Source organism: Hemitrygon akajei, chromosome 2 (genome assembly GCF_048418815.1).
Source record: "Hemitrygon akajei chromosome 2, sHemAka1.3, whole genome shotgun sequence".
Classification (NCBI taxonomy): Eukaryota; Metazoa; Chordata; class Chondrichthyes; order Myliobatiformes; family Dasyatidae; genus Hemitrygon; species Hemitrygon akajei.
The window spans coordinates 189,243,254-189,258,423 of NC_133125.1; the positions used below are offsets into that span (position 1 = coordinate 189,243,254).

The 15,170-nt window shown below is 43.0% G+C and overlaps 1 protein-coding gene across 1 annotated transcript in view; it reads right to left on the reverse strand.

Annotated features, from left to right (window-relative positions):
- The window catches only part of LOC140721718 (uncharacterized), a 154,725-nt gene that overhangs the window by 85,110 nt on the left and 54,445 nt on the right, over positions 1-15,170 (reverse strand). Inside the window, exon 7 of the mRNA XM_073036505.1 lies at positions 12,292-12,420. Within this exon, the coding sequence (XP_072892606.1) occupies positions 12,292-12,420 (129 nt within the window). The remainder of the gene's footprint in view (positions 1-12,291; positions 12,421-15,170) is intronic.

Below are 15,170 nucleotides of genomic sequence, written 5' to 3' on the forward strand. Positions count from 1 at the left end.
TCATGTAAACCATGGTCCTGAAAAACGTTGTCTCATTTTTACTATGCACTGTACCAGTAGTTATGGTTGAAATGACAATAAAAGTTGACTTGACTTATCATAGAAAAGGATAGAATCAGAGAGTACAGGAAAATTTTTAATTGGGGAAGGGCAAATTATGAGGCTATCAGGCTAAAACTAGCGGGTGTGAATTGGTATGATGTTTTTGCAGGGAAATGTACTATGGACATGTGGTCAATGTTTAGGGATCTCTTGCAGGATGTTAGGGATAAATTTGTCCTGGTGAGGAAGATAAAGAATGGTAGGGTGAAGGAACCATGACAAGTGTGGTGGAGAATTTAGTCAGGTGGAAGAAGGCAGCATACTTGAGGATAAGTCGCAAGGATCAGATGGTGCTATTGAGGAATATAGGGTAGCAAGAAAGGAGCTTAAGGGGGTTCCGGTGATGTCATCGTCGAGAATGGCACTAGGTCCTCGGAAAAAAGCATATTAAGCCCTGTTAACTCATCAAATAGAAGATTTTTAAAAAATATTTGAACTGATAAGAGGGGCAAAAATGGGGAGAAAGAATGGAAATAAAAAAAGCGACACTGCTGAGCCTGCAGCCGACAGGAGTGCAGCAAGCGGCTCTCCGACCCGACCACGTGCTAGCAAGGCCAACGCTGGGCCTTGTTCAGGCAAAGTGGCAAATATGATCAAAATTTTGAAAGAGATAAGGGAGTTCCAGAAAGCTATAAAGCAGCAGCTACATGATATTAAGTCAGAGCTTGCCAACATCTATCAAAGAATAGCGGTGGCAGAGACTCGAATTGAGAAGGTGGAAGATCGCATTCAAAACGTGGAATGGACATTAAGTAGGACGATAAAAATATTAAATCAACAAAAAGGTAAACTGCTTGACCTGGAGGGAAGATCACGGCGGAAAAATAGCAGAATATACAACGTTCCTGAAGGAGCAGAGGGCTTGTCTATGATGGAGTTTGTTGGAAAGTTGCTGCAGGACGCGCTGGAGCTTCCCTCGACTATTGAGAGAGCACGTTGTGCGCTCGTAACGAAGCCTACCTGAGATAGAGCAGATAAGCCATGCTCAATAATAATTAAATTCCTTCGATACAGTACCAAGGTGGAGATTCTACGAAGGGCCTGGGGTAAGAAGAGGGTGTTTTTAGACAATAAATTACCCCCCCCCCAATGGTCCTGCAGAAATGTAAAGAATACTCTGAAGTAAAGCGAATACTGAAGCAAGAAAGGATTAGATTTCAAACTCTGTACCCTGATAAACTTCAAGTGTTTTATCAAGATGGGATCCAACTGTATCAGACAGTGGAAGAGGTGACTACAGACATGAAGGCCAGAGGGTTGCCCGTCAGCGTGATCAAACTGAGGGAAAGCCTGGCAGAGGAATTATCCCACTCTGCTTGGGAAATAGTGCGAGAATTGAGAAGGCAGGAGACGGGAGGAGGCCAAGAGAAGTATATCAGGAAGAGACTGGGAGTTTTCCAAAGGCAGCCCTCAGGCCCTGCAGAACAGCCATAAGGTTTGGCTAACTTTAAAAATGTTGAGAAGCTAAACGGAAGCAAAAGTAGAAGGTGATATACCTATCTCGAGAAATACTTAATATAATGTGGATTTTATATTACTTAGTTATTCTTCTTTATTCGCTCACTTACTCCTTTTTCCCCACCAAAATGAGTATGTGTGTGTGTGTGTGTGTGTGTGTGTGTGTGTGTGTGTGTGTGTGTGTGTGTGTGTGTGTATATGTGTAGGAGGAGTACACAAGGAAATCTTTTCTGTGTAATGGATTTGTTCACTGATTTATGAATACTGCAATGGGGGCCCTCAAATCACAAGTAGGAGGGGCTATCCCCCACAGCTAGACATTTCCTCTAGCTCAACGCAGGGTCATCTCCCAGAGACCACAGTCTTGGAATCACACATTCGTTGCCATTTTTGTTATTATTTGCGTTTCTTGGTTCTTATTTGTTCAGGGAGTAGATCAATTAAGTTTTATTCTGCTAATTTCAATGATACATTGACAGATAAATACAGATGGCTAAGGACAAAGTAAAATTCATTTCTTTTAATGTCAATGGGCTATTAAATCCAATCAAATATAATAGAATTTTATCCAAAATGAAAAAAGACCAAGCCCATGTAGTATATTTACAGGAAACTCATTTAAGTGATAATGAGCATAGAAAACTAAAGAGAATGGGCTTCACTAATTTGTTTTTCCCCTCATATAAATCAGGACATAGGAGAGAAGTTGCTATTATCTCAAGTAAGCTAAATTTTGAAAAAGTATTCGAAATGGGAGATAAAGAGGGCAGATATATTCTGGTAAGGGGGAATATAGATGGCAATTACTCTATTGAATATATATGCACCCCCGGGAAGTGATATTGGTTTCTTTCAGAAAATTACTGATATTATGGTAGCGGAAACAGAAGGTCTCCTGATACGTGGGGGAGACTTAAATTTACAATTACAACCAAACTTAGACTCTTCCAATAGAAAAACCTATGAAACAAAATCCTTACATAAGAAAGTTAATAAACTTTTTGAGGATGTTGGTTTAATTGATATATGGAGGAACCTTTTCCCCGACAGAAGGGATTACACTCATTATTCTGCTCTCCATTCTGTATATACAAGAAAAGACTATTTCATAACATTTGGAAAAGACAAAGACAAAATAAACACCTGTGGAATTGGGACAATAGATGTAAGTGACCATGCACCAATATATTTATCTGTTGATTTTGACCTACAACCAAAGAATACTATTTGGAAACTAAATTCAAGTCTACTCAATGATCCATACTTTAAGGAACAAATTAAAAAAGAAATTGGTCTCTACTTAGAATTTAATGATAATGGAGAGGTTTCACCTCCCATTTTATGGGATACTCTGAAGGCCGTCTTAAGAGGGAAAATTATAGCAATATATTGCTAGCATGGTTTGGGAGGGTTTAAACTAATTAGCAAGGGGGATGGGACCCAGAGCGATAGAGCAGTGAAAGAAGTGCATGGAGTAAAGCCAGATCTAACATATAGAGAGGCTTTGAGAAAAGAGCAGCAGAATAAAGAATATGGAGACTTGGCTGGCACCAGGGCAGGAATGTATTCTCAATATTCCTGGATTTCAGTGCTTTAAAAGGGATAGAGAGGGCGGAAAAAGGGGAGGAGGGGTGGCATTACTAGTCAGGGATACTATTACAGCTGCAGAAAGGGTGGGTAATGTAGCAGGATCCTCTTTTGAGTCAGTATGGGTGGAAGTCAGAAACAGGAAGGGAACAGTTACTCTACTGGGGGTAATGTATTGGCCCCCTGGTAGCAGCAGAGATACCGAGGAGTAGATTGGGAGGCAGATTTTGGAAAGGTGCAGAAATAACAGGGTTGTTATCATGGGTGACTTTAACTTCCTATAATATTGATTGGCACTTGATTAGTTCCAAGGGTTTAGATGGGGCAGAGTTTGTTAAGTGTGTCCAGGATGGATTCCTGTCACAGTATGTTGAAAGGCCGACTAGGGGGAATGCCATACTAGATCTAGTATTAGGTAACGAACCGGGTAAGGTCGCAGATCTTTCAGTGGGTGAGCATCTGGGGGACAGTGACCACCGCTCCCTGACCTTTAGCATTATCATGGAAAAGGATAGAATCAGAGAGGACAGGAAAATTTTTAATTGGGGAAGGGCAAATTATGAGGCTATAAGGCTAGAACTTGCGGGTGTGAATTGGGATGATGTTTTTGCAAGGAAATGTACTATGGACACGTGGTCGATGTTTAAGGATCTCTTGCAGAACGTTAGGGATAAATTTGTCCCGGTGAGGAAGATAAAGAATGGTAGGATGAAGAAACCGTGGGTGATAAGTGAAGTGGAAAATCTAGTCAGGTGGAAGAAGGCAGCATACATGAGGATTAGGAAGCAAGGATCAGATGGGTCTATTGAGGAATATAGGGTAGCAAGAAAGGAGCTTAAGAAGGGGCTGAGAAGAGCAAGAAGGGGGCATGAGAAGGCTTTGGTGAGTAGTGCAAAGGAAAACCCCAAGGCATTCTTCAATTATGTGAAGAACAAAAGGATGACAGGAGTAAAGGTAGGACTGACTAGAGATAAAAGTGGGAAGATGTGCCTGGAGGCTGTGGAAGTGAGCGAGGTCTTCAATTTATATTTCTCTTCGGTATTCAGCACTGAGAGGGAACTTGATGACGGTGAGGACAATATGAGTGAGGTTGATGTTCTGGAGCATGTTGATATTAAGGGAGAGGAGGCATTGGAGTTGTTAAAATACATTAGGACGGATAAGTCCCTGGGGCCTGATGGAATATTCCCCAGGCTGCTCCACGAGACGAGGGAAGAGATTGCTGAGCCTGTGGCTAGGATATTCATGTCCTTGTTGTCCATGGAAATGGTACCGGAGGATTGAAGGGAGGCAAATGTTGTCCCCTTGTTCAAAAAAGGTAGTAGTGATAATCCAGGTTATTATAGACCAGTGAGCCTTACTTACTGTGGTGGGAAAGCAGTAGGAAAAGATTCTTAGAGATAGGATCTAAGGGCATTTAGAGAATCATGGTCTGATCAGGGGCAGTCAGGATGTCTTTGTGAAGGGCAGATCATGCCTAACAAGCCTGATAAATTTTTTTGAGGAGGTGACCAGGCATATAGATGAGGGTAGTGCAATGGATATGATCTACATGGACTTTAGTAAAGCATTTGACAAGTTTCCACATGGTAGGCTTATTCAGAAAGTCAGAAGGCATGGGATCCAGGAAAGATTGGCCAGGTAGATTCAGAATTGGCTTGCCTGCAGAAAGCAGAGGGTCATGGTGGAGGGAGTGCATTCAGATTGGAGGATTGTGACTAGTGGTGTCCCACAAGGATCTATTCTGGGACCTCTAATTTTTGTGATTTTTATTAATGACCTGGATGTGGGGGTAGAAGGGTGGGTTGACAAGTTTGCAGACGACACAAAGGATGGTGGTGTTGTAGATAGTGTAGAGGATTGTCGAAAATTGCAGAGAGACATTGATAGGATGCAGAAGTGGGCTGAGAAGTGGCAGATGGAGTTCAACCCAGAGAAGTGTGAGGTGGTACACTTTGGAGGGACAAACTCCAAGGCAGAGGACAAAGAAAATGGCAGGATACTTGGTAGTGTGGAGGAGCAGAGGGATCTGGGGGTACATGTCCACAGATCCCTGAAAGTTGCCTCACAGGTAGATAGTGTAGTTAAGACAGCTTATGGGATGTTAGCTTTCATAAGTCAAGGGATAGAGTTTAAAAGACGCGATGTAATGATGCAGCTCTATGAAACTCTAGTTAGGCCACATCTTGAGTTCTGTGTCCAGTTCTGGTCGCCTCAGTATAGGAAGGAAAGGGTACAGAGGAGATTTACCAGGATGCCTGGTTTAGAGAGTATGCATTATGATGAGAGATTAAGGGAACTAGGGCTTTACTCTTTGGAGAGAAGGAGAATGAGAGGAGACATGATAGAGGTATGCAAGATATTAAGAGGAATAGATAGGGTGGACAGCCAGCGCCTCTTCCCCAGGGTACCACTGCTCAGTACAAGAGGACATGGCTTTAAGGTAAGGGGAGGGAAGTTCAAGGGGAATATTAAAGGAAGGCTTTTTACTCAGAGAGCGGTTGGTGCGTGGAATACACTGCCTGAGTCTTTGGTGGAGGCAGATACATTAGTGAAATTTAAGAGACTACTTGACAGGTACATGGAGGAATTTAAGGTGGGGGTATATATAGGAGGCAGGGTTTAACGGTCAGCACAACATTGTGGGCCCAAGGGCCTGTAATGTGCTGTACTATTCTATGTTCTATGTTTATGTTTCCAGGTTCCTGAACGATTGTTTGATATTTTTCCTTACTTCAATTAAACGCTTTCCTAACTGGTCTGTTCTTATCCCTTTTCCAATGCTATGGTAAAGGAGGTAGAATTGTGATTACCATCTTCAAAATGCTCTCCCACTGACAGACTTGATACCAGATCAAGTACAGCCTCTCCTCTTGTAGGCTTACCTACATACTGTGTCAGGAAGCCTTTCTGAACACACCTAACCAACTTTTCCAGAACCTGTCTCCTATCTGCTCCCTCAATGTCCTTTTTACTATTCGTTGGTCTATAGAAAATACCCAGTAGACCCCTTCCTGTTTCTAACTTCCACCCACAGAGACTCAGTAGACAATCGCTCCATGACTTCCTCCTTTTCTGCAGCCTTGACACTATCTCTGATCAGCAGTGCCATACTCCTACCACTTTTGCCTCCCTCCCTGTCCTTTCTGAATATCTAAAGCCTATGAGGAGTGATAGATAAGTTCGTGGCCTAAGGTAGAAGAAGTCAATTTCAGAAAACCTAGCACATTTATTTTTCAACATAGTCCCCTCCTACATTTACACACTTAGTCCAGCAGTCATGGAGCATATGGATGGATCCCTTCTTTGTAGAAGTCGGCGTCTTGGACCTCCAGAAAGTGGTCCGCAGCAGGGGTGATTCGGGGCCTAAGGTAGAAGGAGATGATTTATACAGCTCTCATTACATGCACATGCAGTTCAACTCTTTGAGTGATTATGCAGAAAGTTTGAAGTTAATAACCCATCCCCTTCCATCTTAGGCCACAAACTTATCAATCATCGCTGCAGTGGACCACTCTCAGGAGGACTAAGATGCCGACTTCAACAAAGAAGGGATCTGTATGCTCCACGATTGCTGGACTAAGTGTGTAAATGTAGAAGGGCACTATGTTGAAAAATAAATATGCTGGGTTTTCTAAAATTGACTCTACCTTAGGCCACAAACTTAAGTAACCATTCCTGCCCCTGTGCCATCTCCGGTAACGGCCACAACATCATAGCTCATCATAGCACCAAGCTCATCCACTTTATTCATGATGCTTCTTGCATTAGACACATCTCAAACCATCGGTCTGAGCGTATCTCTTCTCTATCACATGCCTGTCCTCCCTCTTCTCCAAGCTTCCTTTATAACCATATAACAATTACAGCATGGAAACAGGCCATCTTGGCTCTTCTACTCCATGCTGAATGCTTACTCTCACCTAGTCCCACTGGCATACCTACCCAATTTTACTTTAAATGACAATACTGAACCTGCCTCTACCACTTCAACTGGAAGTTCGTTCCACACAGCTACCACACACAGAGTAAAGAAATTCCCCCTCGTGTTACCCTTAAACTTTTGCCCCCCTAAATCTCAACTCATGTCCTCTTGTTTGAATCTCCCCTACTCTTAATGGAAAAAGCCTATCCACGACAACTCTATCTATCCCCCTCATTATTTTAAATACCTCTATCAAGTCCCTCCTCAACCTTCTATGCTCCAAAGAATAAAGACCTAACTTGTTCAATCTTTCCCTGTAACTTAGGTGCTGAAACCCAGGTAACATTCTAGTAAATCTCCTCTGTACTCTCTCTATTTTGTTGACATCTTTCCTATAATTCGGTGACCAGAACTGTACACAATACTCCAAATTTGGTCTTACCAATGCCTTGTACAATTTTAACATTACATCCCAACTCCTATACTCAATGCTCTGATTTATAAAGGCCAGCATACCAAAAGCTTTCTTCACCACCCTATCCACATGAGATTCCACCTTCAGGGAACTATGCAGCATTATTCCTAGATCACTCTGTTCTACTGCATTCTTCAATGCCCTACCATTTACCATGTATGTCCTATTTGGATTATTACTATCAAGGCAAGGTTTTGCACAGAAGGTTAGTTAGGAAGGTTCAAATGTTAGGTATTAATATTGAAGTAGTAAAATGGATTCAACGGTGACTGGATGGGAGATGCCAGAGAGTAGTGGTGGATAACTATTTGTCATGTTGGAGGCCAGTGACTAGTGGTGTGCCTCAGAGATCTATACTGGGTCCAATGTTGTTCGTCATATACATTAATGATCTGGATGATGGGGTGGTAAATTGGATTAGTAAGTATGCAGATGATACTAAGATAGGTGGCATTGTGGATAATGAAGTAGGTTTTCAAAGCTTGTAGAGAGATTTAGGCCAGTTAGAAGAGTGGGCTGAACGATGGCAGATGGAGTTTAATGCTGATAAGTGTGAGGTGCTACATTTTGGTAGGAATAATCCAAATAGGACATACATGTTAAATGGTAGGGCATTGAAGAATGCAGTAGAACAGAGTGATCTAGGAATAATGGTACATAGTTCCCTGAAGGTGGAATCTCATGTGGATAGGGTGGTGAAGAAAGCTTTTGGTATGCTGGCCTTTATAAATCAGAGCATTGAGTATAGGAGTTGGGATGTAATGTTAACATTGTACAAGGCATTGGTAAGGCTGAATTTGGAGTATTGTGTATAGTTCTGGTCACCGAATTATAGGAAAGATGTCAACAAAATAGAGAGAGTACAGGGAAGATTTATTAGAATGTTACCTAGGTTTCAGCACCTAAGTTACAGGGAAAGATTGAACAAATTAGGTCTTTATTCTTTGGAGCACAGAAGGTTGAAGGGGGACTTGATAGAGGCATTTAAAATTATGAGGGGGATAGATAGAGTTGACGTGGATAGGCTTTTTCCATTAAGAGTAGGGGAGATTCAAACAAGAGAACATGAGTTGAGAGTTAGGGGGCAAAAGTTTAAGGGTAACACGAGGGGGAATTTCAAATCAAGTCAAGTCACTTTTATTGTCATTTCGACCATAACTGTTGGTACAGTACATAGTAAAAATGAGACAACGTTTTTCAGGACTATGGTGTTACATGACACAGTACATAAACTAGACTGAACTATGTGAAAAAAAAAACAACACAGAGAAAGCTACACTAGACTACTGACCTACATTAGACAGGACCTACAGTCCTGACGAAGAGTCTCGACCCGAAACGTTGACTGCTTCTTTCAACGGATGCTGCCCGACCTGCTGAGTTCATCCAGCTTGTTTGTACGTGTGAGACCTACACAGGACTGCATAAAGTGCACAAAAACAGTGCAGGAATTACAATAAATTATAAACAGGACAATAGGACAAGGTGTCAGTCCAGGCCTCGGGTATTGAGGAGTCTGATAGCTTGGGGGAAGAAACTTTTACATAGTCTGGTCGTGAGAGCCTGAATGCTTCGGAGCCTTTTCCCAGACGGCAGGAGGGAGAAGAGATCGTATGAGGGGTGCATGGGGTCCTTCATAATGCTGTTTCCTTTGCGGATGCAGCGTGTAGTGTAAATGTCCGTGATGGCGGGAAGAGAGACCCCGATGATCTTCTCAGCTGACCTCACTATCTGCTGCAGGGTCTTGCAATCCGAGATGGTGCAATTTCTGAACCAGGCAGTGATGCAGCTGCTCAGGATGCTCTCAGTACAACCCCTGTAGAATGTGAAGAGGATGGGTGGTGGGAGATGGACTTTTCCTCAGCCTTCACAGAAAGTAGAGATGCTGCTGGGCTTTCTTTGCTATGGAGCTGGTGTTGAGGGACCAGGTGAACACCAAGAAATTTGGTGCTCTTTACGATCTCTACCGAGCAGTTGTCGATGTTCAGTGGGGAGTGGTCACTCCGTGCCCTACTGAAGTCAACAACCATCTCTTTTGTTTTGTTCACATTAAGAGACAGGTTGTTGGCTCTGCACCGGTCTGTTAGCCACTGCACCTCCTCTCTTTAAGCTGACTCGTTGTTCTTGCTGAAGAGACCCACCACGGTGGTGTCATCGGTGAACTTGATGATGTGGTTCGAGCTGTGTGTTGCAGCACAGTTGTGGGTCAGCAGAGTGAACAGCAGTGGACTGAGCATGCAGCCCTGGGGAGCCCCCGTGCTCAGTGTGATGGTGTTGGAGATGCTGCTCCCACTCAGGACTGACTGAGGTCTCCCAGTCAGGAAGTCTAGGATCCAGTTGCAGAGGGAGGTGTTCAGGCCCAGTAGGCTCAGCTTTCCAATCAGTTTCTGAGGGATGATTGTGTTGAATGCTGAACTGAAGTCTATGAACAGCATCCAAACATATGTGTCTTTTTTGTCCAGGTGGAGGGTAGTGGCAATGGCGTCATCTGTTGAGCAGGTGGGATGGTACACAAACTGCAGGGGGTCCAGTGAGGGGGGCAGCAGCGTCTTGACATGCCTCATGACGAGCCTCTCGAAACACTTCATGATGATGGATTTAAGTGCAAAGGGACGGAAGTCATTTAGGCAGGACACTGAAGATTTCTTCGGCACTGGGACGATGGTGGCGGCCTTGAAGCACATTGGAATGGTGGTGCTGCTCAGGGAGATGTTGAAGATGACAGTGAGAACATCTGCTAGCTGGTCTGCACATACTCTGAGCACTCTACCAGGGATGTTGTCTGGTCCAGCAGCCTTCCGTGTGTTGACCCTGCACAGGGTTCTTCTCACATTGGCCACGGTGAGACACAGCACCTGGTCACCTGGTAGACTTCCTCGCCGCCACATTATTTTCCACCTTAAACCGAGCGTATAAGTTATTCAGCGCATCTGGGAGGGAGGCATCACCTGCACAGTCAGGTGATGTTGTCCTGTAATTGGTGATGTCCTGGATGCCCTTCCACATGCGCCGCGTGTAGCCGCTGTCCTGGTAGTGGTTTCTTTACTCAGAGTGGTAGCTGTGTGGAACGAGCTACCAGTAGAAGTGGTAGAGGCAGGTTCGGTATTGTCATTTAAAGTAAAATTGGATAGGTATATGGACAGGAAAGGAGTGGAGGGTTATGGGTTGAGTGCGGGCCGGGGAACTAAGTGTGAGTAAGCGTTCGGGATGGACTAGAAGGGCTGAGATGGCCTGTTTCTGTGCTGTAGTTGTTATACGGTTATATGGTCCTCAATCCCCAGCAATTCTAGTTAAAACTCTTCCCAATAGCCTTAGCAAACCTCCCTGCTAAGATATTGGTCCTCCTCAGATTCAAGTGCAACTCATCCTTTTAGTACAGGTCACGCCTGCCCCAAAAAGGGTTCCAATGTTCCAGAAATCTGAATCCCTGCCCCCACTCCAATCCCTCAGCCACGCATTTATCCTCCACCTCACTATATTTCTATACTCACTATCACGTGGCACAGGCAGTAACCCCAAGATTATTACCTTTGAGGACCTGCTTCTCAACCTCCTTCCTATCTCCCTCTAGTCTGTTTTCAGGACCTCCTCCCTTCTCCTACCTATGTGGTTGATACTGATACGTACCATGACCTCCGGCTGTTCACCTTCCCACTTCAGGATATCATGGACGCGATCAGAAATATCCTGGACCCTGGCACCTGGGAGGCAAACTACCATCCGCGTTTCTTTCCTGCATCCACAGAATCGCCTGTTAAGGAGCCCAAAAATGCTTATAATACTTCAAGCGAGGCCTCACCAGTGCCGTACAAAGTCTCAACATTGCACCCTTGCTTTTATGTTATAGTTCTCTTGAAATGAATGCAAACCTTGCATTTGCTTTCCTCAGTTCAGACTTAACATGTAAATTACCCTTCAGGGAGTTCTGCACAAGGACTCTCAAATCCCTTTCCATCTCACTTTTTTGTATTTTCTCTTCTTTTACCAAAGTGCATAACGATAAATTTCTTGACTATGTATTCTGCCATTTCTTTGCCCATTCTAATATGTTGGTCCTTCTGTAGCCTCTCTTCTTCCTCAAAACTATCTGCCTCTCCAACTATCTTCATATCGCCTGCTAACTTTGCAACAAAGCCATCAATTTTAGCATCTAAATCATTGACATATAAAGTGAAAAGAATCAGTCCCAACACAGACCAACACTAGTCACTGGCAGCCAGCCAGGAAAGGCTCCCTTTATCCTCACTTTGCCTCCTGCCCATCAGTCACAGTGTTATATATAATGGGGTTGAGTGGGACCCAGGATCAGACCTGATGGAATGGCAGAGCAGACACGATGGACTGAATGGCCTAATTCTGCTCCTATGTCTTATGGTCTAAAGTATACATACCTTGATGATAGATGTATGTTGAACTTTGAACAGGGTGGACACCAGCAAACAAAAAAACAATAAAATGTGTAAATAGAAAAAGAAAGAAAATATAAATAAGCAATAAATATTGAGTACCTGAGATGAAGAGTCCTGAAAGTGAGTCCAGAGGTTTTGGGAGCAATTCTGTGATGGGACAAGTGAAGCTGAGTAAAGTTATCTCCTTTGGTTCAAGAGCCTAATGATTTAGGGATAATAAATATTTCTGAACCTAGTGGTGTGAGTCTTGAGGCTCCTGAAATAACAAAAAGCCTCCTGGAATTGGGCAGAGGAAGAGAACAGGCACAGTAATGAATTTCATTCTTTGAACTTACAGTTATTGGATATAAATGTGGATGACTCCTCAGTTTCTGGATTTAGGAAGAGTACAGCGAAATAAATGATCATCGTTATACTGAAGACACCACCAAACGCTGCAATGATTCTAAACACTGGTGTAAATCCTGAAATAAGGACCAGAGGTTGCTGTAAAATATCAGAGGTACATGGAGATCCTCAGCCTCAACAATCAGTTATAGAACAGGAACTGATGATAACAGTGGACAACAAAGATTTTGCTTCCTGAATACTTTTGAGTGGAATTTGGGCAGCTGATCATCAAAAATCACCATAAAGTTTCCCTATTGTGATATTCTTTTTTTTTGTAATTCTAATTTTTATTGTTACTTATTCTTATTTTTCAAAGCAGCATATCATAGAGCAGATACAGTACAGCATATTTATACAGCCATCCTATGACAAGAAAACATATAAAACTAAGAAACAGAAAAAATTTCTAAATTAAGTTTAAATTAGCATACAATCAAAATTGATCCCACGCGTCTTTCACTTTTCCCTCACTGTTAATTCTTCTCAACATGTGTTCATATGATGAAATCTTAACCATTTCCTCAGTTCATTCCCTCACAGAGGGACATTTGGGTTTTTTCCAATTTTGCAATATAATGAAATAGCTGATATTTGTTATTTCAATTCATAACTCAAGTCAATTAAAATGGTGCCCACAATGCAAGTTGAAATGTTTTCTATCCTGTCCAGGCATGCTTAGATAGGGTGGATGCTGCACGGCAGGAAAGAATTTAGAAAGACTACAAACTTGTGTGAAGATTTTCGATATTTACGACAGATGTTTCCCAGAATAACTAATTTTGAGATTAAGTGGCATTTTATTTGCTCCACATATCAAACAAGTCATCACTGTCAGGCAATGGGACCAGAGGAAATCACATGGAAGGCTTTCAAAGATGTTGTTGAATATTTTCTTGGCAACTATAGAGCACCAAATTACAGGCAGCTGGTTGACAACGTGCTTCAAGCACACAAAACCAGGAAGTGCGATGTGCCACTGAAGATTTATTTTCTGCATTGCCATTTAGATGACTTCACTGCAATTCATGGGACTGTCAGTGACAAGCATGGTGAAAGGCATGGAGAAACAGTACAAGGACAACTGAAATCCATCAATGCGGACTGATTATAAGACCATAAGACAAGAGCAGAATTAGGCCACTTGGCCCATACAGTCTGCTCCGCCATTCAATCATAGCTGATCCTTTTTCCTCTCCTCAATCTCATTTCCCAGCATTCTCCCCATAACCTTTGGTCTGTGTCCAGTCAAGAACCTATGAAGCTCTGCCTTAAATACACCCAATGACTTGGCCTCTACAGCTGTATGTGGTAACAAATTCCACAAAATCAGCACCCTCTGGCTAAAGAAATTTAGAACCATAGAACATTACAGCACAGAAACAGGCCTTTTGGCACTTCTTAGCTGTGTCAAACCATTTTTCTGCCTATTCCCACTGACCTGCACATAGACCATATCCCTCCATACCTCTCTCATCCATGTACTTGTCCAAGTTTTTCTTAAATGTTAAAAATGAGCCTTCATTCACCACTTCAACTGGCAGCTCATTCCACACCACCACCATTCTCTGTGTTCTCCCTAATGTTCCTTTTAAACTTTTCCCCCTTCACCTTAACCCATGTCCTCTGGTTTTTTCCTCCTCAAGCCTCAGTGGGAAAAGCCTGCTTGCATTCACTCTATCTATACCCATCATAATTTTATACACCTCTATCAAATCTCCACTCATTCCTCTACACTCCAGGGAATAAAGCGTAGAAGAATAACGGGAGATTTGATAGAGGTATATAAAGTTATGGGTATAGATACAGTGAATGGTGATGGTGTGGAATGAGCTGCCAGATGAACTGGTAAATGCTGGCTCACTTTTAACATTTAAGAAACACTTGGTCAGGTACATGGATGAGAGGGGTATGGAGGGATATGGTCCAGGTGCAGGTCAGTGGGAATAGGCAGAAAAATGGTTTGGCACAGCCAAGAAGGGCCAAACGGCCTGTTTCTGTGCTGTAATGTTCTATGGTTCTATTGTCTTGACTTTCTCCCTGTCAGATTTCAAGTTGAATTCAATCATGTTATGAACACTGGTTCTTCTACCTAAGGGCTTTTTTACCTTGAGATCCCTAATCACCTCCAGTTCATTACATAACACCCAATCCAGTATAGAAACATAGGAAACCTACAGCAGGATACAGGTCCTTTGGCCCACAAATTTGTGCTGAACATGTCACTACCTTAGAAATTACTAGGCTTACCTATAGCCCTCTATTTTTCTAAGCTCCATGTACCTATCCAAAAGTCTCTTAAAAGACCTTATCATATCCGACTCCACCATCGTTGCCAGCAGCCCATTCCACGCACTCACCACTCTCAGAGTAAAAAACTTACCCCCGACACCTCCTCTGTATCTACTCCCCAGCACCTTAAACCTGGGAAAAAGCCTCTGACTATCCACATGATCAATGCCTCTGATCATCTTATACACCTCTATCAGGTCACCTCTCATCCTCTGTCGTTCCAAGGAGAAAAGGTCGAGTTCACTCAACCTGTTTTCATAAGGCATGCTCCCCAATCCAGGGAATATCCTTGTAAATTTCCTCTGCACCCTTTCTATGGTTTCCACATCCTTCCTGTAGTGAAACGACCAGAACTCAGCACAGTACTCCAAGTGGGGTCTGACCAGGGTCCTATATAGCTGCAACATTATCTCTCGGCTCCTAAATTAATTCCATGATTAATGAACGCCAATACACCGTATGCCTTCTTAACCACAGAGTCAACCTGCGCACCTGCTTTGAGCATCCTGTGGACTCAGACCCCCAAGATCCCTCT